The sequence below is a fragment of the Vanellus vanellus genome (genome assembly GCF_965231255.1).
Source record: "Vanellus vanellus genome assembly, chromosome: 3".
NCBI lineage: Eukaryota > Metazoa > Chordata > Aves > Charadriiformes > Charadriidae > Vanellus > Vanellus vanellus.
Window position 1 is genome coordinate 108,647,022 of NC_138907.1, and position 25,916 is coordinate 108,672,937.

Genomic DNA, 25,916 nt, shown 5'->3' on the forward strand with positions numbered 1-25,916 from the left:
TCACAAGAAACAAAGATCATCAATTTATAATGAACTAAATCAAGTTGATCTCTAATGAAGGGAAAGCTGCATTGTTTCAATACCGGATAATTCTGCTTGATACATCGCCCAACCCTGTTGCATCGGGTTTTGGAAGCTCTGCAGTCCACCTACACTTTGTGATCCGGAGTGAAACCAAATGTGGAGAACACCTTTCCCATTAAATAACAGACCCAGGTCTAACCAGCTGCATACCCAAACTGTCCTTCCATCAGCCGTGGCTGGGGACTGATTATAAAGAACCTCTCAAAGTCTACAGGCTCCTCTTGTTAATTAACAACGGAGGAGTGGGAGAGATCCAAACAACGTAAAGGACCAAAGGAAGATATTTGGAGTGGAATTAAATTCTGCCCAGGCACCTTCATCCCCAGTATTGCCAAAATACTCAATGAGTTACGTAAATTAATTACAGTTTCAAGACTTCTGACTTGCACAATAAGAGACTCATCTCACCTAACTTCAGATATCTGACCTAGTCATTATAGGCTTCCTATACAGGCAGTGGGAAAAAAAAAAGGAACTTTCAGGCAACGATTCACCTGACCAGTTTTAAATAAGTACTTCAGGAGGAGATGAATTGAATGAGAGGAGTGTCTATCTTTCTCCTTGGATCTGAAAGGGGTGACGAGCTCAGATGTAGGTGCTAACATTATTAAAGTCTAGATATTGTCAGAAGAATCCTACTCCTAACATTTTCTCAGTGTTTTGATGGAAGGACGCAGGACTATCAGTGGAATGAGAGGAGCTCCTGCCATCACCTGAACAACTGAAAGAGTTGCTGTCTCCTCTGCCAGCTGTGTCCAGCTGTTCTAATCTCAACTGCTGTATACCGTAAGCCCAACATCCAATACACTATGAAACTGGTTTCAAAGGAAAAAGAAGCCCCAAAACACAAGAATTCTCAAGAATTATCAGAGCATCCTACCCCACAGTACAAAGTATCCGTTTTCTGTTTGCCTTTTACTAAAGCTTACTGGGAAAAAAATCAAGAAAACAATCCAAAAGAGCTATTTATGTTCATGTCACTCACAGCCATACACTTACTGAACATATAATCCCTTTCTCTGATGATGAAAATACAGTGCTAACTTACAATTAAAAAAGGATTGAAACATGAAGTTATTGATTTTTCATACCCTTAGACTATTTGTCTCATCTTATATACAGTCAAAAAAAACAAAGTACTGTTTACTTGCAAGTTCCCCCAAAACCTTAGGCTTACTTTCAGGTTTTTCAGGATCACTTTTCAGAACTAAATCTGCTTGTATATAAACGTGTTTGCTGACATACCTAACAGATGTGTACTCTGTACCTCCATAATGACTTTAGTAGCAATAATATTTTTTTTACATACAAATATGAAATCACTGAGAAATACTGCAAAGTTTCTTGAGGAAAAGTGGCTCTCAAGTGAAGAGCCTCTTCCTGAAACCTCCTTCATATTCAGTTATTTACAATAACTGTCAGCAAAATCCTTGTTCCATTGAAAGTCAGTGCCAAAACTTTGACTGATTTCAGCGTGCCCAGGATTTCACTTCATCTTTCTCTGAATTTAGCTGATTTTCCCAAGGAACTTCAAAACCCTTTGTCAATTCAAGCCAAATATGATGGAGTGGTTATGGAATATCAGACATGTGAATCCTAAAGGTTTCATGAAAATCGCCGATAGTGTACAAATTAGGTCCCATCTTTGGGACCATGTCAGCCTGTCTGTCTGGCCAAACAGCACACACATCATGTGGAACCACGTACAGCATGTGCCATCTCCTACAGAGCATGCAACAAATCCATAGAGGATTAGCAACCAACCTGCTCCAGCTATAACGGGATTCAGCTGTTCTGAGTACACAAGAACCACATATACTTGCTCTACCAGCATGAATCATGCGTATACAGTGTCCCTCAATCCTCTCTGGCTCAGATTACTGAGCAGCGAAACAACCTAGACCCTGTCTTATCTCCAAGTAAAATTCCTGTTCATATCAAAGGAAGATGAGTGTGCACAAAGACAGTGACCTATATCACCCTAGCCTTTCATTATTTAGGGCCACTGTTAAACTTCCGCTTAACGTTATATGTATTTTCAAGTTTTGGTGATTTAGGAAAAAAAAAAAAAGTCGAGTTTGTAATTATTTGCTGAAAAGGGGTCTTAAATGAGAAAAATATATATCAGTTGCTTAAGCATCAGTAATTTGATCTGAAAATACGCATGTCCACAGGATCCCCAGCAATAGTCCGATTCTTTCATTTCTGCAAGACTAGATTGGGCATATACACAACAGTTAATACCTCATTTACCTTATATTAATATACACTCATTAGCTTACTAGCCACAGTGAGAATTACTGCTTTACCTTTAATAATGTTCAAGCCCTTATTCTGACATAGGCAAACAAGAAGAGTCTATGAGAGAAGAAAAAAGGGCACTTTTACGCAAAAATATGTTGCCTTTCACAACCCTTCTCCTTTCCGCTACAGTGCAAGAATACGCTTGTTGATTCTATGAGAAAGCAAAATATCCAAAAATATCAGAAATATGAAGGCAAGAGTTGTAGCTATTTTCCCTTTCTCCACTTACCTACTTTTGAATGTCAGAGTCTGTATTCAGGCAACAGCCTAAATTGTTCTATCTAGTATATTTATTTCTGTTTTCTTAAACAAAAATCTGACACCTGCCTGAAATTTCCTATGGTAGCCAGTGAGTAGTATCAAATATTTTAACCAAAAAATAAACTTTTAACATTCAAAAAAAAAAAAAAAAGAAAAGAAAAAAGAAAATATAAAGCCACAGTTTGGGTTTATATATATATATATACACATAATATACATATACACACATATAATTGTATTACTCTGATGTCCTGATGTCCTCAAAAGCTAGAATCCAAATCTTCATTCTTTATGCTGCAGTTCATTTTTCTCTCCTAATAAAAATCCTCTTGCCTGACAGACCCCATCCACTGTCTTCTCCTGAACTGAAGCCACTTTCAGCCTACTTCTAAGTATGTTACTTATGTTCGGTCTTCCAGAGAATTCAACAGGTGTATTCACGAGGACAAAATGAGAAGAAATGCCTCATTAAGTAGGTAGCAGTGATTTCTGAAGTGCAATGAGATCCAGGTTTTCTACTTCCATATCCCCACAGAGCAAGTATGTTACCTTTATGGGTTACTTGAACTACCGTACGGAAGCGAGGATCCTAATGTGACCCTTGAGGCCAGGTCTCCCAGATAGCAACCGAAAGACTAGCTCTATTACTTAGCTTTTATTGCGATCTCAGCACATCCCAGGAGCTTAATAGCTGGAGATGTTCTTTTGCCAGTGCAACGATCCTGAAGCGAGCACCGTATAAAACAACGCTTTTCAAAAAGGCCTTTAAAATAACTTACACATGACAGCATTCCTCGTAATACTACATGAACATGAAAACATGTCTTATTTGTATGATGTTTACATATACAACAACATGATTAACTGCAAACTTGTCTCTCATGTATAAGAGTGTGCACCTCCTACCATCATATCCTTTGGGGGATATATCCCTGGATTGCACCTTGGGAGCTATGGCTCTCTTGCCATAGGCATGGTTGTCATAACTGTTATATTCAAACGTAGTCTTAGAGTATTTCTCTAGTTCCTTGGCCAAGTTGGAGCGGGGTGTGGTGGTGGGGACATTGTTTCTGTAGCCATACTGAGGGATCTCCAATTGCTTAACAAAGCACATGGGCCTAGAAATTAAAGATATGTAAAGTTTGTTAGATGCAGTTCAGTTTACTGTGTCTGTGCATAATTTATAGTTCAGATTAGAAAACCTTAGTTATTTCTCGCACTCAAGAGACAGCAATATGTTATTGCATTTGCTTAGTTTGGTTATTTTCAGCAGACAAACAATATATATTTTTTTGAACAAAGCCTGGACAAAATTAATTCTAATACCGCTAAATGTATCCTGTAGCTAAACGTATTTCAAAATTCTGTTTGAAAATACTTCAGGGTTTCCCTTTCCCCATGTAATTGCATCACATAGCAAACATTTTCTCTTTTGGGAGATGAATTAAAGAGGGGCAAGCAGACTGACAGAAGAAGTTTGGACAAATTCCTTTAAATGTCAAAAAGAAAAAATAGCACTGGAAGCTCCACTTAATTAATGGAATTTCCTCTGAATTTCTTTCAACGGAGTTGTATGCTGCTTTCCTGCATGCTTTCTGAAGGAGCTAGTCCTGTTTCATCCCTCAATGTACAAATCCACGTTCATCTTGAGAAATACACAGGCAAGTCTCACAATCTCTGTTGACGTTGAGCTGCTGCCTCGCAGATCCTGCTCACCCTGAAATGCAAGGTTCTGGCAGGAGCTGCGATTCCTGATACACAGATACACACCTCAAGCAAGGTCCTGCGAATGAATACAGAATAAAACTGTATCAGCTAAATTTCTCTTTCATTTAGGATCAGGGAGGATAGTCAGGAGAAGCCCTGACTGATCTCATTCGGCCATTGGAGAAACCTGCGAAGTGTCATTGAAAGAATGCTGTAGTGAACTCCTCTACTGTCACGCTGTCTTCTGCATGTGGACACAGAAGTCATCAGCTCTCAAAGCAGGTAAACGAAGGTCAGACCCTGCAAACCTTACCTAGATAAGAAAGTGTTATATGACTGGGTCATAGGGAGCAAATGCTACACAGTGCTGCATGTCTACCTACTGCATTTAGCAGGAGGTGAAGATGATGAACAACACTCCTGAGGTGCTTCTGCTGGAATCAAGAATCATATAATCAAGTCTTTTTTCTCTTTTTCTTTTTTTTTTTTTCTTTTCTGCATTTATAACCAGAGGAAATGGAAGGAACATTCATAGGAACATAAATTCAGTCAAGACCAGAAGCATCATCATGCTGACTGACAAAATGGAATGTGATAAATAGTAAGAAATAGGTTTTGAATATCATGTTTTTCTGAATGAATTCATTTTCATAGAATTTAGTCAGGATATTTATGTAAAGATCACCCAAGAAATCATATTAGTCATACTATTGCCTTTGATTTATGTATGCTCGTTCCTTTAGACACTTCTTCCTCACAAAATACAGCAGGCTCATTTATACAATGAGCTGATATGAATAATATTTTGATCCTGTCTCAAGATAATCTATATTTAGCTAAAAAAAAAATGCAATTCAGATCCTGTACATTCAATGCAAATCCAAAATTTCAGTGGCTCAGAAGTCCTATGAATTTGATTTCTTTTTAAGTAAGAAATTTTAAATGCAGGTGGGATGGAAGCTGGGATGAAGACAAATAGTCAAGATTTACTCTTAGAACATCTCTGTCTGCCCATCAGTTGCCTGCATGCAAATATTATAAATAGCTCCCAAGTTCTTCATCCTAAATACTTCAATGACTTAAAGGTAAAAGGGAAGCAAGAGACAAGATGAAAGCATTATTTGAGTTGTCTATAAAATCTGAAACACAGGGCAAGGCTCACAAGCAAAGTTAAGATTGCAGTACAACTTCCCAGGGAATTTGCCTGCAAACCGGATGCTGCTTTTGAGCAGTTGCCGCCTTTGCACGGCATCTGACTTCAGTGGCTTCCCTCTAACGAGCAGTGGTAAAAGTCACTGCATTTTTGATCTGTCTTTTTCCATCAAGCGAGAAACTGTGTTATTCCCTCAGAGGGTGTTTTTTATTAAGAGGTTTTGAAGAACACTTCCCTAAGAAAACTGTCTGGGATGCTGTATGAAAAATTGTACAGTCTGAATTAGGGGCAGTTAAGATAAAGCCCGTTGAAAACAATCTGAAACAGGCACAACAAAAAATCTTCTGTAGATGCGAACCATAATTCCGTGTTCTTAGCTCTATGGAAAGTGGGTTTTGAAAAAACCATCAAGATTAGATGAAGTTCTAAGAGAACATTCAAAGAATGATGTTGAAAATGCAGTAGAAAACTTTCATTTTAAGCAGCCCTACCAGATTTTAAATCTAGAAGACAGCTAAATACTAAGGAACCTATGGGACAAGTAGGAAATTCTGGGAACTAAAGCTGTGGCACTTCCTCCACGCTCTTCAAGGCAGCTGGGAGGGATGTACCTACCCCAGCCCACAGATATCACAGTATCCATGGAGAAATTCTGCAGCTCTTGGGGCATCATCAGCATAAGGCTGGTACAATCATGCAGAAGTCTAGTTCCTTTACATGTATCCTTCACAGTTCAACTCCTTAGAAACAATATTTTTTCCACCCACTCCTCAAAAGAGGAGACAATAGCGCAAAGCTGGATACAGCTTTGGATAAATGCAGAATCCTGTATGGGATGAAGATAAGGGGTATGATTAGGTCATATTGGTTCAAGGCGCTTCCCATATGAAAATTTAGGACAATTTTTCTCTCTTTCCATCCTTCCTGGCAGTGAGTGGGGGAACGAAGACAAAGAACTAAGCCTGACCTTATTTTGGAATTTAGGCTATACCTGGCATTTTTCCAAGTGTCCTGCCAAAAGGTGTACTGTCAGTTTGGTAACGTAAATAGGGCTTCTGGTTTAATTTAAACTGATATTTACTAGTAAAAGCCTGCTGAAAAAACCAAGACTTACCGGTAAATATTAGTTTATTCCCAAAAGATACCAACTTTTTTCACATTGTTCTTAGACTTTGCACTCCAGCAGTCATCTTTACACCAAACAATGCCTAAGACAAAAATGAGCTTTTCAGCTTTACATGTATTTGCCAAAATAATTACCAACCCTCCCCCATGTAAATTGATTGGGAAATATACACTTGTGAGAATTGGATCCAGAAGCCCTAATTCTAACTCTTCTTTAAAGGAGATATATATGTATATACAACGTATATAAATATAAATTCTCAGATTAGGTGAATGTGTGATGAATTCTGCATAATAATAAGTATTATAGTGATTTCTAATACCTTAAAACCCGATCTGATGCCTGGTTTGATTTTGACACATCACAGTTCTGATGCTTCTCTTGAGCTTTAGCCAGTTTCTCTGCTGCAGCAATAGGACATCCAGAGAGGCTGCAATTACAGAAAGGAAATTTAATTGTCTTGTCCTGCGTAGTTTCACATTATAGCACTGATCCAATTACTCCTTCTCCTCCTTAGCCAGCATCAAGAAGAATCTGAAGGAAAAGAGTTTCCAAAAGCCTTTTGGTCATATGTATTTTTTCTAGAATAGACTTCCTTTCTTCTGCTTTCAAAGGTGCATGGTCGATCTTACACCTGCTCTTCTCTGACTGTACATGGGTGGATTATTCATGGATGTCAGCCAGTGAACGTACCAGTAGGAGAGGAGAATATAAACTGGAATCTACTGTGCAGCTCTGCTAGCAGACTTGTGACCTTTATGCATCTACAAATACTGCCAATGAAATGGCTCCTGAAGATGATTAAATGACACCACCGTATAAGCCAGATCTTTGCACTGCTTCACACCTCATTCAGCGCCATTAACTCCAATCTTTTTGCAAAGCATATAAATGAGTGCAAAATTTGGCCTTGGGTCTCTAAGTCTACATCTCAACTATGTTATACTTAGTGTTTGTTCATGAATTTCAGCCACTAAAGTATGTTTTCTAACAGCAGATGATGTAACATGAAAAGAGCTTCTGCACTTGAATTGAAATTCAATTAAATTTGCAAATGCTGAACTATTATTGAAGTGACAATAATAAGCCCGATTCTTCTGGAAAAGATTTACAACAGGGAAAAATAAATATATTGATGCCAGCAGATGGTGCTCTTAGTGAAGCTGTAAAAACCTGTGACCTGACAATGGAGGGGGTCCTTTCCTTGTCATAGTCTATCGCGTGCTTATGTGACCGCAGGTCTCTGTGTTCTCCACAAGAAAAGAAATTAAAATGAAAGGCAAATCAGTGCATTCCCAGATGTTCCCTTCTCTACGGGAAATAAGGGGGGGGAAAAAAGAATAAAAAAAGGGAAGCAGAGCAAAATGCCCCAAAAGCTGCAGAAAGAGGTGAGCACAGACTGCAGGCTGCTCCCCCCAGCCCTCCCTCGCTGCCCTAGTTCTGCAGAGGGGTGAGGGGGCTCTGTGCGGTTTTGGAGTCATGCCGGAGGGCAGTTGCGCTCCACTGACATGCTCTTCTTCAGACACCTCAAATATTCTAGCAGATACTCAACCAGAAGTGAATGCTGCTTCAAGCAGCAGTAATTCCCATAAAGTCTTCTCAGAGGTTTTTGCTGCATCTACCGGCAGCATCACTGCAGAGAAGAAAGGGGTACCAGAGCTTATTGCAGATGGGTTGGTACCCACAAGAGTCTTCCAGGAGACAGGCAGTTAATATGAGGGGCTCTAGTAACCCGGAGCTTGATAAGATTGAACATCCAGTACTTGTGTAGTCCCTTAAGCCTTCATGCTACAATTAACAGTAAAAAAAGAATTCGATAACAGGAACCTTGCATAGTTCCTTTTACCCTCTTACCCACGTTTCCTGGATTTTTTAAAATTGTAAAGAAATAAGCAAGATCTTGTTGTTCTGTGGGAAAATTATGGCATGTACTAAAAAGTACAGTAACATTTTGATAATTTTGTTATTTGTTTGACAGAAATTAATAGGCAGTGGCATACCTTTTATAAGAATCTACTACTAATCTTAGGAAACTACAGAAAAGTAGCTGCTTCACCTTTTGTTTGGCTAGAATATTTACATCTAACGTTTCTGGCTTCTCATTTTTAAATTTAATGAGACATTTGCAGAATGTTTCTTAAACAGGCGAAATTCTCATTCAGTTTTAGCTGCATAAGGACTTTGGGGTTGAGACTGTGGTCAGTAGGAAAGCTAACTCTTAGAATGTCTGTGTACTTAAAATGCCGTTTCTCATGTATTAAAGAAATCATTTTTAGGAGTAGGGTGGATTTTGTCATGCACTATAAAATAATCCCTGAAGAGCGTGAAGTGTAAGAACAAGAACTCTGCCCTAGTCCTGCTGATGTTGGCAGACTATTCCTTCTCCCTGCGACATAACCGTAAGGAGTCATACCAGTCATTTCGTACCACTGCTGTTCAGCTAGTATCAAAACAAAGAGAAAAAAAAAAATCCGCCCCAAAAGCTAAAGGATGCTTAAAATGTCTTCTGTGGATCAATTCATCCATACTGAAGCAAACGCACACTCGTCCTCCTCAGAAAACACATGAATAAATGTTACTCTTCAAAATGGATAAAGCACACGAAGCACCATCTGTCAATCTTAAAAACAAAACAACGACACGCACACTCACACCCCCCGCCAATGGACTGCTAGAAGGGCTGCAGTTCGGAGGCACTGTTCCCTCTAGATTGGCGTCCAGCGACGGCATCCTTACCTTCGGTGGGAATTCCTGTTGCTATTTACGTGGCCCCGGCCTGTGCAGCCTGGTGTAGGACACTTAAGAACATTTTCATGCATGGCAAGAACTTGACAAGGAGAGTAAGAGAAAACAGCAGAGTATGAAAACAAGAAAAAAAAATCAAATCCCAGTATATATGAAACCATTTTAAAACAAAGCAGGATTCATTAACAACCAGCATTCCTCAAAATACAAGTGACACACATAGCCAATAAAGCCTGATGAGGGAAATAAGTATCGTGACCCTATGCTCATTAACACAGGGCAACAGTGAAAGTTATGAAGGTTACAGAACCTATAAACAAATGCATCTCTGGTGCAACAGTGAAGCAGAAGACTTCCAACATCTTCTTCATTCAAAAACACTGAGCAAAGATCAGCTCAACAGTGAAGTGTGAGCTAGCAACGGTCCAATACAAAATTACGGACTAGAAAAATTCTTTCAGGAAATGTATGCATTCATAATGCATAGCGTTATACACACAGTATCAAACTCAAGAGCTGAAAATCTGCTCTCAAGATATACTGCTAGAACACTGAATTATTTGAAACACACCTCAGTACAACCCTGAACAGAATTTAACCCTAACTACAAGACAGCCCAATTGAGCTAGGGGCCAGTTCTGCCCACTTCCACATAGATATATCATTCATATCTATATGACAAGCAGAATTGGTCCTTTAATTTTCACTTGTATCCTCTACAGATGTGAAAATTGCAATGGATAGAAATTTTTTTCAAAAGACTAAAAACTAAAAATAAGTACTTAAAAAAATTGAGGGATGGTGGGAAAAAAAAAAAAAGAAAACTGTGTAAAAAAGAAATAAGTGGTACAAGCTTAAGCAAGTAAACTGATTTACATCTGCATCCATTGCAAGCTGGATGGAAAACTTACTCCCAAAGCTGCTCAGAGCAGTACTCCTCTAAATCATAAAGCTCATGCTATGAAGTGCCAAATTATCAAGAACTTTTTGGTAACACTGAAGAGTTTTGTATGATGTGAGACATATCTGAATCCATGTCTCGGAGCCGGATGGTAGTATATTGCTCTATGGAAAAAGGCCATCCAGCCCTTGCAAAGTTCTGCTTTTCTCATACAAGAACTATTCTGGAAGCCTGTATTTAGTTCTTACTCAAAAAAAAAGTTCTAATCAGTGAATTCCTTGACTGAGTTAAGAACTGAATAAAAGCTGCTCAGAGACTTGAGAATTTAACCATGTATACTGATTAAAAGATAACCATCATCATCACCCCATCATCAGTGTACTAAAATGTGTATAGATGCAAAAGTTTAACTCTTGAAATTCCTACTATTCAAAGCTGTTCTTGAAACATGCTTCACAAGGCCAACATCACAGGAAAAAAATAAAAAGATGAGCTCACCGTTTTCATTTTGGTAGGTACAAGAGCATGCAAACAGTTTAAAGCTATATTCTTCTTTGATTTACAAAGTCTTCTAGAGAGCTTTTTATTTACCATTTGTAAAAATGAGAGAACTTTGACCAACCGAATAAATATTTGTGTTTCAGAAAATTACAGGGTCTTGCAAGGCAGAGAAATTACTCTATCTGTTCTACTGTATTCAGACATTGACCAAGCTACAGCAAAGTTTCCTAAAGCACTTACTCATGACTTTACTTCTGGAAGACGCCACTCTACTACGAAAGAGGAGACGTTTTATGTCTGCCACTCTTGGGTGTGTTGATCTCCTTCTGTCTTCCTATCCTTCAGAATTTACTTTCCTTTGGAAACTGGGGACCATTTTAGCCCTGACTGTCTTTGACATTTCCTTTAGGCTGCTGTAAATCCACTGAGGTTAGGTCCATAAGTGCTGATGGACAGTGGGGATTTTAGGCCCGTAGGCTTCTGCGGAATAATTCCGCTTTAAAATTGGTGTGAAAGAGAACTGGATCTTAACTAGACGCTTGCCTGGTGTAAATCAGCAATTAGCTTCAACAGAACTATGCCAATTCTATCAGCCAAGGAGCTGACTTCCAGAAATGGAGCCCTCTGCCTTCAGGTGACCATCCGTGAGCTCATATGGGTGAACCTCCTTCCCAGAGAATCCGCCGACTTGGCAGGAAATTCCACCCACGTGACTGACAGGGGATGTCTGCTCAAAATCCTGAGTTGTATAACTAAGTAAACAGCCAAATTGTTACTTTTAATAATATAAGTTAAATATAAACTATGTTTAAGACAGAACAACAAAGGAAAGGGGTTGCAAGTTTTTCAAGTGCAATTTTTCCTGTACAAGACAACAGGGACAGTTGATGTGACATGAGCACGCAGAAGGAAAAGCAGTGCACATCTTCTGGAAACCTTTTTCTCTATTGACTGAATACATCTATTTAAAAATAACCTAGCATTCTTAAAATCAAAGAATACAGCTTTAAAAGTTGTTCTTTCAGTGTAAAAGTTAGTAGAGAATGGAAATGATGGAATAAAGGAAAAAGAATAACACAGAACAGTTGACTAAGTTGAGACAAACCATACTGAAAAATGAAATTAATTTTTTAAATAAAAGGTTTAAAAAGCATGCTAGAAAAATCTTTGTAGTTTTATCCCCGGTTTCCATGAAACAATGTGAACTTACTTTCTGGAGGGACCCTATCTTTGTGTGGGCATCCTGACAAACTGCGGTGATGGGGGTAAAGCCCCGTTACATGGCCAGTTCCATCACACCCAGGGGTAGGACATTTGCTTTCTTTCTTTTCTGTTCTTGAGGGATCTATAATTTACAACAAATGTGTCAAGTGAATGATGCTTTTCATATTTCTGTAAGAAGGTTCATTTAATCATGTCATTTACTCTTTGGTAAATGTTCTTATGAAAACTAGAAGAAAAAAAAAAACCCTTCTACTTCTTAACACCGTTCCGTCACTTTTATCCTGTTACCTTCTTTTCAGACTGCAGACGCCCATGATCACAGCAATATCCATTCACACTGATTGGAAAGTGACCTTTTTATAGCAAAGCCATACCACTGTCAATCAATGTTCTGCTGGCAAGCACCAGCTCAAGGGTGTAAGGACATTCGGAAACTGTTTAGTCGGAGTTTCCCTTCTTTACATTCTTATTTGCCTGATGTATTAAGGTCTGCAAACGTACTGTCATAGAAGTTCAATGTCCTGAGAATAGCAAACCCAGCTCTTCAGCATAATGATTCAACGATTCAGCACAAATAAATCCCTTTTCCAAGGCTCACTGGGGAGACAACTCTTGTTGTCTTTAAATTCCTTACGAAGTGGTAGAAATTACATAAATATTCCTTTCTTTTCAATAAATGATGGTGTGGTAAGCATTGTAATCAGAATTACTGAAAGTATCACTTGCTGTGTAAATTTGGGCCATTACAAACATCCATATATAATACTTGAATATTCATATGCTTAAAAGGTTAACGATCTTTTAGAATGTTGGATCTTCTGTCTACAAATCAATGAAAAGTCTAAAGAGACATTTTTTCAACAAAATAAAGTTTTCTGCCAATAATGTAGCAGAACCGCTGGTGAGATTCATCCTGAATTAGAACTTTCTCACATACTTCATCAGCTTGTTTCCTGTATACAGAACATCTGTAAATTAACATCCCTACCCTTTCAGCCCAGCACGTCGTACAAACTACATCTTACCACCTTGACCACAGTTGCCAGATTTTGGGGCCTATTGCTGATTTTCATATTAGTATTAAAGGAATAAAATTCAGGATACTCTACCATTTGGGCTCAAGATCAAGCAACATTCCCCCTTCCATTTTTTTAGTCCATCCTCCTTTCAATACCTAATCTCAGCTATCCTCATTTAAGTGTTTTATGCTGCTCTTGTCATTACTCTGCTTCAGTATTTATGCTTTCACCTCTGGAAAATAAGATTTTGCTGCTTGTTTTCCATTAGGTCTTTCTTACATTAAATTCCACCCTAGCTTCAACAAATGCAGCCCTTGGTACAATCAGTGGAAATTTCAGTACTTGCAGAACTTCACATACAACCCATTTTTTTCAGCATGAATCAATCCAATCCAGAGTCCACATTCAGTTCTGGACTTATTTTCCCTTGATTTCTCTTTGATAGTTTTATATACATATATATATACACACACACACACACACATATACATACATGTATATAAAGTATATATACTTTTACATTCCAAGTTCTTCCAAAACACCTTCATTTTAGAGAAATTCTTTAGCTCATTATAATGACTCTCCAGGTCTTAAATCCATTCTTAAATTTTAATATGGTATTTAAACCTTGTCTTTTGCAAATGGAATCCCTAATTATGAAAGTTTTATTTTACTTAACCTGCATGTTGGCTGCAGAACACAGTTCTTTGTTTCACGCTCTTTAACAATACATACACATACAAATCTGTCTCCAAAGTGCTATACAGTTATCACAACACTCCTGGAAATACCGCAATCTTATACGTCGGGAAATTGAAACATAGAGATCAAGAAGTTAAACCCAAGGCCACAGAAGGAGCAAATGTCAGAGGAGGGATTTGAATTCCTGCCAGATAGGCCTGTGCTGAGACCACTAGAACAGCAAGCCCACAGCTACGTACATACACGACTCTAAGCAACTCTTCATGTCAAGTACTTTGGGATGTGTAAAAGTATTAGATCAGTGAATAAGTAATGTAAATGAAATATAAATAATGTAAATATAACAATATTCAAGGACTGCAAAAAAATGTAGATGATTAATAGACCATAATGGCTTTTTAGAGACTTTAAACTAGAGGAACTTTAGCTACTCCACGTTGGTAGAACTCCATCAAAGTCAATGAAGGTATTCTAATTGAGAGCAGCTGAGGATCCGGACAGTTACATCCTACAGTGTCAAGCAAATCCTCCTCTGTATTCAAGCGTGCGCTATAAAGTTATAGCATGTATCAGATCCTTAAGAGCCTTTATGGTCTAATGAGTCAGAAAAGATGCTGTGTACTATTCTTAACGATTTAAAAACTTGCATAAAAGCGTACTTGCACAATTTCCCATTGCTTTTAATGGAAGACATTTGACTAAACTTTCCACAACTTTATACAAAACACTGGATACTCTTTTGTAAATCCTTTTCTGCTAATTGGGAGAAATATTGCATGGCTTTATTTAATTCTGTAACCTTTCCTCACTCCTTGACACAATGGGAGTATTGCCTGAGTGAATGTTGTCAAAAGACTCAAAAGGTTTTAAAATTCATAAATTTCAGAAGAAAGCCCGTTTAGAAGGCTTTAAATGGCAGGGAAAAAATGGTTAGCGGTCCCTTAACAGTTGTTTCAGCGGTCTCTGAAATCGGAACTCCTGAAGCCAGGAGGTAGTTCTCATTGCAAACTTGTGTGCCCAAAAAAGGTTCCACTTAACCATACCATATACCTCTGTGGGTATCTCCTCCAGGAGTATTTGGAAGATAACGTGTGAGTTGAGAACAAATGACAGAACCAATTGTCTTACTTGAAGCGTCCTCTCTCAACAACTACCAGAATGTTTTCTATGGTTTTAAAGTAAGGAAGGAATAATTTTTTTCTTTCTTCTTTTATTAAAAAAGCATAGAACACTCCACAAAGTTTCTTGGCCCAAACTACCACAATACTTAGGCCCTGGCTGGGGTTTGGATCTATTATCAATTCAGCCTGCAGCTCCCAAGAGATAGGATGGTTCAAAGAAGCTCTAGAATTTACTGAAATAGGAAGTCCACACTTTTGTTACTGTCCGAAATTATGTAGTCTTTTTGGATACAGTAGATTTATATGCATAAATGCTTTCCCAGGCATACATAGACTGGAAGGGCTGGACAATATTAATTCAAAAATTAATATTGGTTTGCCATGTTTTCTGTGGTTTTATTAGAGACATATATTCAAAGGGAAATGTACCTAAAATAGGTCATATGTGAACAGCATTTAGCACAACATCCCCATGGCTATGCAGTTATACACTAACTAACTAAAGTTGTCTTCCCCAAATACCCCAATTTACTACAGCACTCACTGGACCATATGTTTGCGTTTAAAACAAAGAAAATTTCACTGAAATACATTGCAGAAGATGGTTTGACATCAGTAATTTCCATGCTTTTCTAAAAGACTGGTCATTTCTTTTCTTTCAGGCTCGTAAAAACAATCAAAACCTTGCTGGGACCAAGATATCTGCCTACCTGACTGACGCAGGCAGATCTTAGGGTATTACTCTTTCAAAACAGGGATTTACAAAAAGGAGAAAAATGCCCACCATCTCAGTTGTAGAAAGGAAACCAAATATTTTTACAACAAATATAAGATGAACCCAGTCCCTGCTTAGCATCTCCCAAGAAATACCACGTCCTCAACTTCCACTAAAGTCAATGGGAATCAGGGGTGTTCAATGAGTCTCAGGAGGTATTGAACACTTTATACAACACGGCCCTACGTGTACGGATGTAGACACGTTGCAGAGGGGTGTGGTAATATAAACACACCATCACCATGATAATCCCGTAAATGAAAAGGCATTCTAAAGGTAACCTTTAGTCTGTTCTTTTTTTTTTCTTTTTTTTTTTCTTTTTTTTTTTTTCCTTTTGTATTGAATTATGGTCAAGGCAGCACCTTAACTGTTTCCACAATGGAATGAAACCAGTGAAGTGGAATGCACATAAGAAAGAAATTGCTATTGATCTCAGCCCAGGCCACACCATGCCTTGCATAGCAAATGGTTTCTATTACCTTACTATCTTAAGATAATTAATGTGCAGTCACTGCCCCTATCTTATGTTATCGGTCATTCTGATACTGTTCAATTTCTATCAGGCAATTCTACATTTTAGATGGGAGAGGCTTCATCAATAACTGTCATTTGATGATAATTTTATAAATCACGATGCCACCTACCCAATCCAATCTGTAAAATATGCACTTCATAGTTGATTGACTACCTGCTACATAAAACCCCACTCTCCAATACAGTTTGCAATGTAATTCTCTTCATTGTTTTTTAATTATTACTATGAAATATATTAAAAACTTGAGAAAAATCTTTGCCTCTTTCAACATGATCTCTTATTTGTTTTGTTTCCCTGAAAAGTTATTTTCTTAATTTAGCCAAATGATATTCACTGAAATACCGTACATATTTCTAACACCGCAGAATGAACTCATTTGTTTTATAATCGCAGCATGATGCTATTTTACAATCATGCCGTACTACTACAATTTAAATAAAGTTCCCGTTTTGTGGAATTAATAACTTCATTTCAGAAATCTGTGCAAAACTTAACACGTTAGCTCACACTTTCTCATGACATAACATACGGTATATAGAAATATTACCTTTACCATAATATGGCTTTTTGACATGGCCGTCACTGGGTTTAGGCTTCCTGTCATCTCCAGAAAGGTGTCTTGGAGACTGTTCCTCAAATGATCTCATATTATCCCTCCTTCCAGCTTCCACTGCCATTTTTTCTCTCATGGCTTTTGCTCTCTCAGTTTCCAAAGCAATTGCTTTCTCAAGCAGGGTTAAGTTACCTTTTGTCATATCAAACACTTCTTCAGACCTATCTGAAGTAATAGAGGTGGTATCATCGTCTCTTTCATGACAACCATCCTCCTTTGCACAGCTAGAAAAAGTCCTAGATCTGGGGCTCAACTGTTCTTCAAGCCTCATTAGGTTCATCATATCAGAGTAATTCCGGTCTGGTGTTCTTCCTTGGAAGTCATCTTCTTGCCTGACATGCTGACGAGTGTTCATGTTTTGCTGTTGATTTCTTTCCTGTGGGTTTGTCTCACTGAGTTTCCTAGCCAGATCAAAACACTGGTTCCTTAAGCACTCCAAACTGCTGAGACACACCTCTTCATCACTCTCCTCCACCATTTTTTCCGTAAGTCCATTGTTCACAGGCTTCCCTAGCATTACAAAGTTCATATTCCTATTATCTTGCTGTGAAGTATTGTCTGCATAATTTCTGTCATTAATGTTTTCTGACAGCACTACACCATGTCCTTGTGCTAATAATTTAAGGGAGTCCACTGTTTCCCTAACAACATCACTGTCTAAATCTAAACTCAGCTCACTTTTCCGACCAATATTTTCATTTTTGTCACTATCATCTTCCAGACTATTAGATGTATTGCTGTTCATTTCTGATTCTGTCCTGGCTCTGTATGCAGCATCCTCTGCAATTTTGCCAAGATTTAACAATGACTTGGCCACCAGTTCATCGTAATTATCATACTCATCATTATTGTTATCGTCTTTTTCTGTGTCTTGCATTATTCGAGTATTGTGACAATTCATTTGATGGTCTTCTGCATAAAAAACAGAAACAAAGAAAGAAACAAAGAAAGAAAGAAAAAGGAAAAGAAAAGAAAAAAGTGGCTACAATTGGAACTGTTGTTGCAATCGCACGGACAGAAAACAAACTGCACGTCAAATATCGTTAATCATACAGCAATTCTATAACACTAAGGCCCACGTGAAGTGAATTTCTCTATAGTCCATAAGGCTATTTTTGTTTATTTGCTATTCACATGAATTTCTTTCACAGAACCGGTAAGAAAAAGGCAAGTAAAATGCTAATCACTACTACTGCTAAATATTACGGCATAAATACTTCTGTTTCTCCTTTCACTTCTATATTTGCAGTTTTATGGGGTTTATTACAACCATATTACTAATATGACATAATTGCCTAGGTTCCAACTTTTCTCACTCCTGTATTTCCTGAAAATATGGTAGATGGCAAAGGAGTGAGTACTACTGGATTTTTTCTCTTACTGATGAACACCATTCACCAAAAGAGAAAGACTATACACCAAGCAGAAAATTGACACTTTTTTAACACCATACACACCATTAACACTAGATACCCAATAACTCTATGCAAAGATCAAAATGGCATTTTACTTAGTGGATCCATCAGTAGAAATCAAAATCTCTCAGTTAACTACGCAAACTGTGGAGAAGTAAGAATTTTAGAAGAGTTGTTACATGATAGGAAGATAGAAGCAATTATATGCACAATATAATTTTAAGTAAATATGCTAGCCCAAATTATATGGTCATACATGTGTGATAGGGCTGTTATCAACTGTCCTGTGTATTATAACATAATGGTGCAGAGGTCCCACATTTTACTTAGCTTTGTTTTAGCAACTGTTGAATAACAGAGGGACAACTTAATAAGATGGAGCCAATGCGAGGCCCTGAGGGTGAGATTCATCTCACCTAACTTTAGACATGAGCAAGGCGGGCAGCTATAGCCAAGTAAGCTATTCGGTATTCCCATCCTCAGTCAGTAAGAGAAGCAGACACTTAAAGTATACAGTCCACCTAGGCTGGTTAAGATATCTTTGTGAGAATAAAATTAGTAACTACTAGAAGTGCCTGTTTCTCTTAGTTGGCAACAGAGGGGCTCGGAGTAGATGCCTGCCTTAAAGATATCTATATTTGGTCAGATGAATATCATCCAGAGAGCATTTTCTGATATTTCATGTTCATTCAGAGGCTACGTCATTCTTAGACCCGTTCTTAAACAGATATACATTCATCATTACTTACTACGTAATGTCTCATAAATGATATTTTGACAGTTGGCTACTCAAGCAATACTTAAATGTTTTGCATCACAACTGGAAAAAAAAGTTCCTAAATCTGTCATTACATTGACATGCTAGGCCAGTTTTTCAGCTGGTGCAAACTGAAAGAAACCAGTAGAGCTAGGACAATTAACACCTGCTCAAGAGCTAGTCCATCAACTTCTGATAGCATCTTTTCAGCTCAGATGTCTTTTCAACACTGGTACACCTAAGTAAGTAGGATTTTCTAAAATGTGACTTTTATGTTTTGGGTTGAACAAACCAAAGTGGGAAATTTCAGGTAGTAGGTGGCTTGTACACTAACATTTTGATGATTGGAAATAATTTTTGATAAAAATAATTTTTATGTCAGTGGAGGAAACAATAAATCAGAGTTTTAAATACAAAGCTCAACAGCACAATATTTAATATTTCAGCCACAAGAAATATTCTTTTCCTTCTACATTCATTCCTTCTACACAGTGGTTAGGGATCCTGGGATGATAGTAGGCTGTAGTTAAGCAGCAGAACTGGTAGATGACTAGGATACGTCTAGGGAAAAAAATGCTTTAATGGTAAAGTATTATATAATGTATATTATCTACTTGAATACAGTGGGAAGATAATTATTAGGGAAGGATATACGGTATTTTTACATGACAAGATATTCAACGTCAATAGTGGGTTATCTGTTTATCATCAAAGGTGGTTTTATTTCAGGTGCTGTTTATCTCAAAATAATCCTAATTCATATTTACATTTCAGTCCCTCAAAAATTACGTCTATCAGAGTATCATATTTTCACCATAAAAGTAAGAGGTGCCACTTACTCGTCCTATTAGAAAAAATTCCATCTTGAATGACTGCATAGAAGTAAGCAGTTAGGGATTACTAGATAATTAGTTTGTGCTACTTGAAAAACAAATGTTTTAATATACTAATAATATTTTCTAAAGTGAAATGTACAAAAAAAAATCCCCCATTAATTTAAATATTAAGTATAAAACCTGATGTCTAAAAAGGTGATGTCTAAAACCTGATGTCTAAAAAGTCAAAAGAAGACTATTCAGTAGAAACTGTTGCTTTTATTGGGTGCTTCTTGTAACTACGTCTGATGGGCAGTCAGATTTAGCAGAAGGAACATCAAAGTAATTAAAGCAGCAGTGAGCTATAGCTCAAAAATTGCCAGTGCCTTCAAGTTTAGGATGAGATATGTACAAACACTGGTGAAATCAGCCCAAATCTAGCTCTAACAGGACACTGAAATAAAGAGTAGGAACAAAACATATTTTCTCAAGCCATCCAGAGAACTGTTCAGGTACGCGGTGACTATTCTAAGCCAACTTTCAAAGTGTGAAAAGTTTCAGGGTCTGTTTTTTTAAAAAAGGGGGGTTGTGTTTGTTTTTACATGAATGAGAGTCATGTAAATGATCACCAATGGGAGGAATACGTTATATTTTGCCTCCACAACATTGAAAAGTCAAAATATGAATCACGTACTGTGTGAGTGAAGACATGTAAATTCCTTTTGAGTAGGTGAAGCTGTGTGAAAGCTGTAACTATAATATTTTTTATTCTGTTTGTTTGGTTATATCCTTTGCAGTTCTCCTGCCCATTCAATCCTAAAAAGAAGAAGAAAAAAAGAGGTGGTGGAGAAGAAGAAATTGTAAAGCATGAATCCTGGATGAGAGAGGCAGGAAAACAAAATATTTTAATCAAGTTTAATTCATCCTCTTTTAGTCTTCAGCCTTTTCTTGCATCTACTTTCCGTAACAACTGCTTTGCCCATGTTTCTTATCTCCTTGCAGTAGTTAATTTTAATGAAAAGGCTCTTTATGTATACAATGTCATCTCCTCAATGACAGTCTGTTGGATGCTGAGCCTGCTCTAGTGAAGCACCTGTGTCACCTGTTTATTAAACTGAAATTTTAAGTTCTGAATTAGCTTATGTATTAGTTAAGGGTCTTCTGGAAATTACGTTTGCCTAACAACTCTACATGAACCCATGTGGCTTTTCTTGATCCAGGTCTGTAAAGTCTAACCTTGCCTTCTTTTCACATTTCTACACTTCCTAAGATTTAACCTTTAACTTGGTAACTACCTTTACACTGTGCTGTCTAATGGCTATTTGCTAAATGACTGCAAAGGATATAGGACTAAAACACCTACTCTAACCCTTACATTAGTTTTTAACCATTAACCCAAATTGTAGGGCTTTTATCTGGCGAAGAGGCTGAGTTTGTCTCAAAAAGAAACAAGTTGGCCAGTTTAGGTGAAAAGCAGACAAATTTATCATAAATCCTTTTTCTGTTAGCTTTAGGATTGCATGGACAAGGAATATGTCACACAGTTTAAAAAGAATACCAGATTATTTTAGCCCTCATCCACACAATATTATGACAATTTAGGTATTTTGGATTGCAAAATTTGTGGTTTTAACTCCCAGCAGACATAACAAATGATAGGAGGGAAATGACAGTGACGAGCATGGGGCATAGCTACAAAGAGCTGGAAGCCTTTAGCCATCTCAACAAAAGTGCACTCTTGGATTGCACTAAAAAAAGGGAATAATTTGATTTCTTATTGCACCTTTCATCCAAGGATCTCAAAGCACTTTACAAACATTATTTTAAAAAGCCTCACAACACCCCTGTGAGGTAGGTATTTTAACCCCATTTTACAGATGGGAAATTGAGACACAGTGAAGTTGAGTGACTCTTTCCATGTCATACCAGGAGTCACTGGAGAATAAAGACTACAGCCTCTACGTCCTTGACTGTTTCCTCCCTTTGTTCCTATCATCACATCCATACTTAAACAATTTTTTTGGCAGAAGAAATGGCTTGCTGTTTTTAGTGTAGGGAGTCATGCAAAACAGCACCTTCTTTTTGAAAAGGAAAATACATAGTTTGAGAGATTCTGCAGAGAGAGGCAATGATACTTCAGTAACAGCAGCTACATTCCTACCAAAGGCCAAAGACTTCAGAAACAAGACTTTCCAAATCTGTGGTCCGTGTATCAAATTACTCACTTTCTCCCAGGTACGGGAAAACATGATGGCTAACAAGCTGAACCTATATGCGGTCATATAGGCTTCCTGCCCAGATGGATGGTTTCATTATCCAGGCAGCATTGCCTGTTTTAAAACACATTACTGCTCTTGCTACGGCCACTTGTCAGTTCCTAAGTGCTCAGCATATGATACTACTGCAAGACCATTTTTCTCCCTCTAAGCCGTAAAGTGAGGTGCACGCATGCATCTTCACATTACAGTCTATGATAGCTGGCCTATGAGAAATAATTAGCAAGACAACGAATCCCAAATCGTAGAAAGTTGCGGCACTGTATGGGGCAGGGGGTTGTTTGTACCTTGCCTTCTCCTCTGGGAAGATCTTATGAATAAGGAAACTGAAGAGGTGGAAAACTTAGTGAGCTCTCAACAACTTCTCCACTCCACACTGAAGAGATAGAGCGCACATCTAACTCTCCTAGGGCCTGAGCAAGGTCTCTAAAATCTGAACATTCCTACCGACGTGGGATCTGATCAGAGCCCAAGCCTTTGAAGATGTCTATTTCAGGGATGCAATGAACACTGAAGTTGACCACGTGCAATTCTCCATCTCTGCAAAAGTTCCTGAAGTTCTTTTACACTGTGAGTACTTTAGATGAAGACCCAAGCAATTTGTTTTTACAGCAGTTGATTCCTTTATGGACCTTGTATGACCCAATGAAAGTCAAAAGAAAGACAACTGTTCATTTATTTACTTGATGCACTTTAATTATTCCATTATACCTATTTTTTTTCACTCCTCCCCCTCAGCCTGCTACAACGACTTAGAATAGTTATAACACTGGGATTTACTGCTTAGACTCTCCTACAATAATTAGAGTATTCAACTAATAACCAATGCTCAAAGTAAAATATAAGAAGAGTCTTTCAATCCTGACAGCTAAACATTATTTCCAAAAAGTCAAAAGGCAATGAATACGTTGGGGATTTTTTTTTTCCACCACAGAGAGAGCAGAAAATACTTTATGTTTACCTAGAGGCATCCCTTTAAGTAGATGAGGTCCCTGATTGGTATAAAGCCTGCTTGTCTGGTTTACAGTATTTGCAGTATTTGGTATGAAGGCATATGTTTAGGTTTTAGAAGGAACTTTCTGAGAATATCTGCTCAGAGGTGGATATGCTGGGTTTGCAAGGGCAGTACAATTTAGCCAGTCATCCCCATCTGGCCCATGTTTCTTTGCGAATCAGGTTCAGGCAGCCCTTAGCTGTTTAAACCTGACTTCTGTCTGGGCAGATAATGAGACGGCTTTAGCTGATGATTGGTATTCATTTCATCCTACTTTTTCTCCCCAGGAAGTCTATATGAGGGAGGGGAGATATTCTGTCTCATAGCCTTATAATGACTCAGTGGAGTATGGCAGTTTCTTGCTTTCTCTCAGGTTTCCACAGCTCAGCAGGGCAGCAGGCAATGAGGAAGCCAAAGCTATTCTCCAGATACTGAGATACAGCAGGGAGACAGCAGGGGAGCAGAGGACCAGCTGCACTGATGGGAGAACACCCACTCAGACAGCTCTTGATATGGAGCTTCTCATGGGGCTACTCCAAAGGCTGCTTAGGAGACAGTGAACCCTACCTATACCACTTCCCATGATCATTGCTTTGCAAAGGATGCAGCCTGAAGAACGCATTTTCAGTTCATAAACTAACATTTTCTTTCTCACATACAAATATCTGAGAAAGATACTCTTTTCACTGGTTTTGTTTCACTTCGTATCTTGGGCTCAATGCAGATGTCCATACTGAACACGTCTCCATAATAACTAGACATCTAGACTCCATTTACAGACAATGGACAAAAACATGCATCCCGGGATGCGATTTATTTCATCCTAAACTAGGTATCTCAATTAGATTGGTTGAGTTACTCCCTAAAAGTGGCTATTTCTCTTGATTAAACTGATGAGATGAATCCTATCTTAATTGCTTTTACTCAAAACTTTCAAATTCAACAATATCTTTAGTATGACATGGTAGGAATTGCAGTCAGGAAGGAATGAAGGAGCTACCCAAAAGGAGCTATCTTTAGGTTGCAGACAGAGGCAAAGTTATATAGGGAAAGGTTGGTGTGGATGGGGTAGCATGGATGCTTTGGATGGGACAGATGCCTGTGATTGCATGCGTTACATGGAGAGAGCTAAATCTTACCGGATGCCTTTGATCTGCATAATAAGTTTAATTACTTATTTTTAGTTGCATTTGATTATCAAAGGAAGCCTGTTTGTGCTTTGATAATAATCTGACCTGACTGGCAGAAGGGACAGAGACACACATCACTACTGCTCTAGAGAATGAGAGAACTGGTAAATATAATATTGTTGAAATCTCTTATTCCTGTCTCACCTTTTACCCCCTCAATGAGTTCAGTGCCAAGGGATCTGGAAGGACAAAGACTTCTATGTGCACGAGTGCCAGACTTTATTTGAAATGTAAAGCTTTTCATTAAGGATTCATTCTTTTTTTCCTTATCCCCTCATCCGCTTTCTTCATCTACATTTCCTTCACTCCCTATCTTTTTGTGACAGGAAAGGCTGAGTAATACTCCATAGAATAAGGAGAAAGTAAATATAAAGGGTGCTTTGACTCTTTGATTACAGCTTTTCTAGTATAAACCAATCAGGGACAGAACACCAGACGAAGCAGTGGCATGAGATTATTTATACTGCTAAACTTTTAGTGAAGCCCTACCATGATTTTGATTTGAGTGACTTAGCGTCCTTCCAGCAACATCCAGGCACACTGGAGAGGTGCTGGTTAGGGACCATTCCCAAGAAAGAGTTTGAATGTGGTGATCCTATTTTGGAACATAAAAGCTTAGCTGTATGCACTTAAGTCTTGCAACTGTTGAATTCTGCATTAAATGAGTGGACTATGGTCTGTTTTATTCACTCACATAGACGTAGTCTTTGATTATTGTGATTGAAGAGATGGATAACAAGGCAGGAGATTCCGTAAGGTGGGATTGATGGAAAGCACACTGTTAACTGTAGCTTAAGAAGGAACAAGTAAGGCCAACGGGAACCTATTCTTTTAACCACGCTACTCCAGTCAGTCAAGAACATGTATACAGTGGACCTCAAGAAACAGAAAATGGTGACTCGATGGTGCAGATAGCTCTTAGCTTTATTAGCTAGCTCTTAGTCTTTATTATCTTCTGCTTATTTGCCATCTATATAACGTGTACAGATGGCCTATGAGATTGGAAATGTCTAAGGAGATTAGAGTACTAGAGACCTGTCAAATGCAGGAAATGTATGCTACAGTAACAGATGTAAAAAGCCTTTGTCTGTCACTACTGCATCTGCAAAGATATTTCCAGTGAGGCTGTTCCAACTACCTGTCCACCTAAAGAACACAGTGCCACCATTTTAGAAATTGTCAACTCCTCCCTTCTGTCAGGGATTTCCCACTGCTGTTCAGATCTGTACTGGAATATCTGTCCTGATGATGAAAACTTGTGTCTCATAAAAAGAAAACCTTTGCTGGACAAACATAACCACCTACATATTTACATATATTTAGATATATTTCCAACTAAAGATATACCTGCCAGCTATGATGGCAGTGGCTTTGTAGCTAGCCTCACAGCACCTAAATTGACTAGAGCAGCACAGTCTCAGGGCATGACATCTCTCCTCAAACTCTTACTCCTCACAGAAACACCGAACTACAAAGCGGATCAACCCAACAAATAACCACAACAGCCAGTTTTCCAAAATACACACACACACATAGATACACAGATAATCCTACACTGTACAAAACTAAAACCGGAGACTGAGGCTGGTCACAGGATGGTTCAGCTCAGAACTTGTGGTGGAGTTCACTGGTGACAATAACGTACATGAGATAAAGTCAATACTTCTACTTCTGCCTGAAATTATCTTTGTTTTTATT

The 25,916-nt window shown here is 38.2% G+C and overlaps 1 protein-coding gene across 3 annotated transcripts in view; it reads right to left on the reverse strand.

The window, feature by feature from the left end:
• MYT1L (myelin transcription factor 1 like) overlaps positions 1 to 25,916 on the reverse strand; it is a gene marked incomplete at both ends in the record, with an annotated part of 130,567 nt that overhangs the window by 68,133 nt on the left and 36,518 nt on the right. For 2 of the 3 annotated variants that reach the window (XM_082481155.1, XM_082481156.1), the window contains 5 exons: positions 3,556 to 3,767; positions 6,958 to 7,065; positions 9,372 to 9,462; positions 11,993 to 12,127; positions 16,712 to 17,683. In XM_082481155.1, the coding sequence (XP_082337281.1) occupies positions 3,556 to 3,767; positions 6,958 to 7,065; positions 9,372 to 9,462; positions 11,993 to 12,127; positions 16,712 to 17,683 (1,518 nt within the window). Of the gene's footprint in view, positions 1 to 3,555; positions 3,768 to 6,957; positions 7,066 to 9,371; positions 9,463 to 11,992; positions 12,128 to 16,705; positions 17,684 to 25,916 lie in introns of all 3 variants that reach the window. The other variant, XM_082481154.1, reaches the window with a different exon arrangement.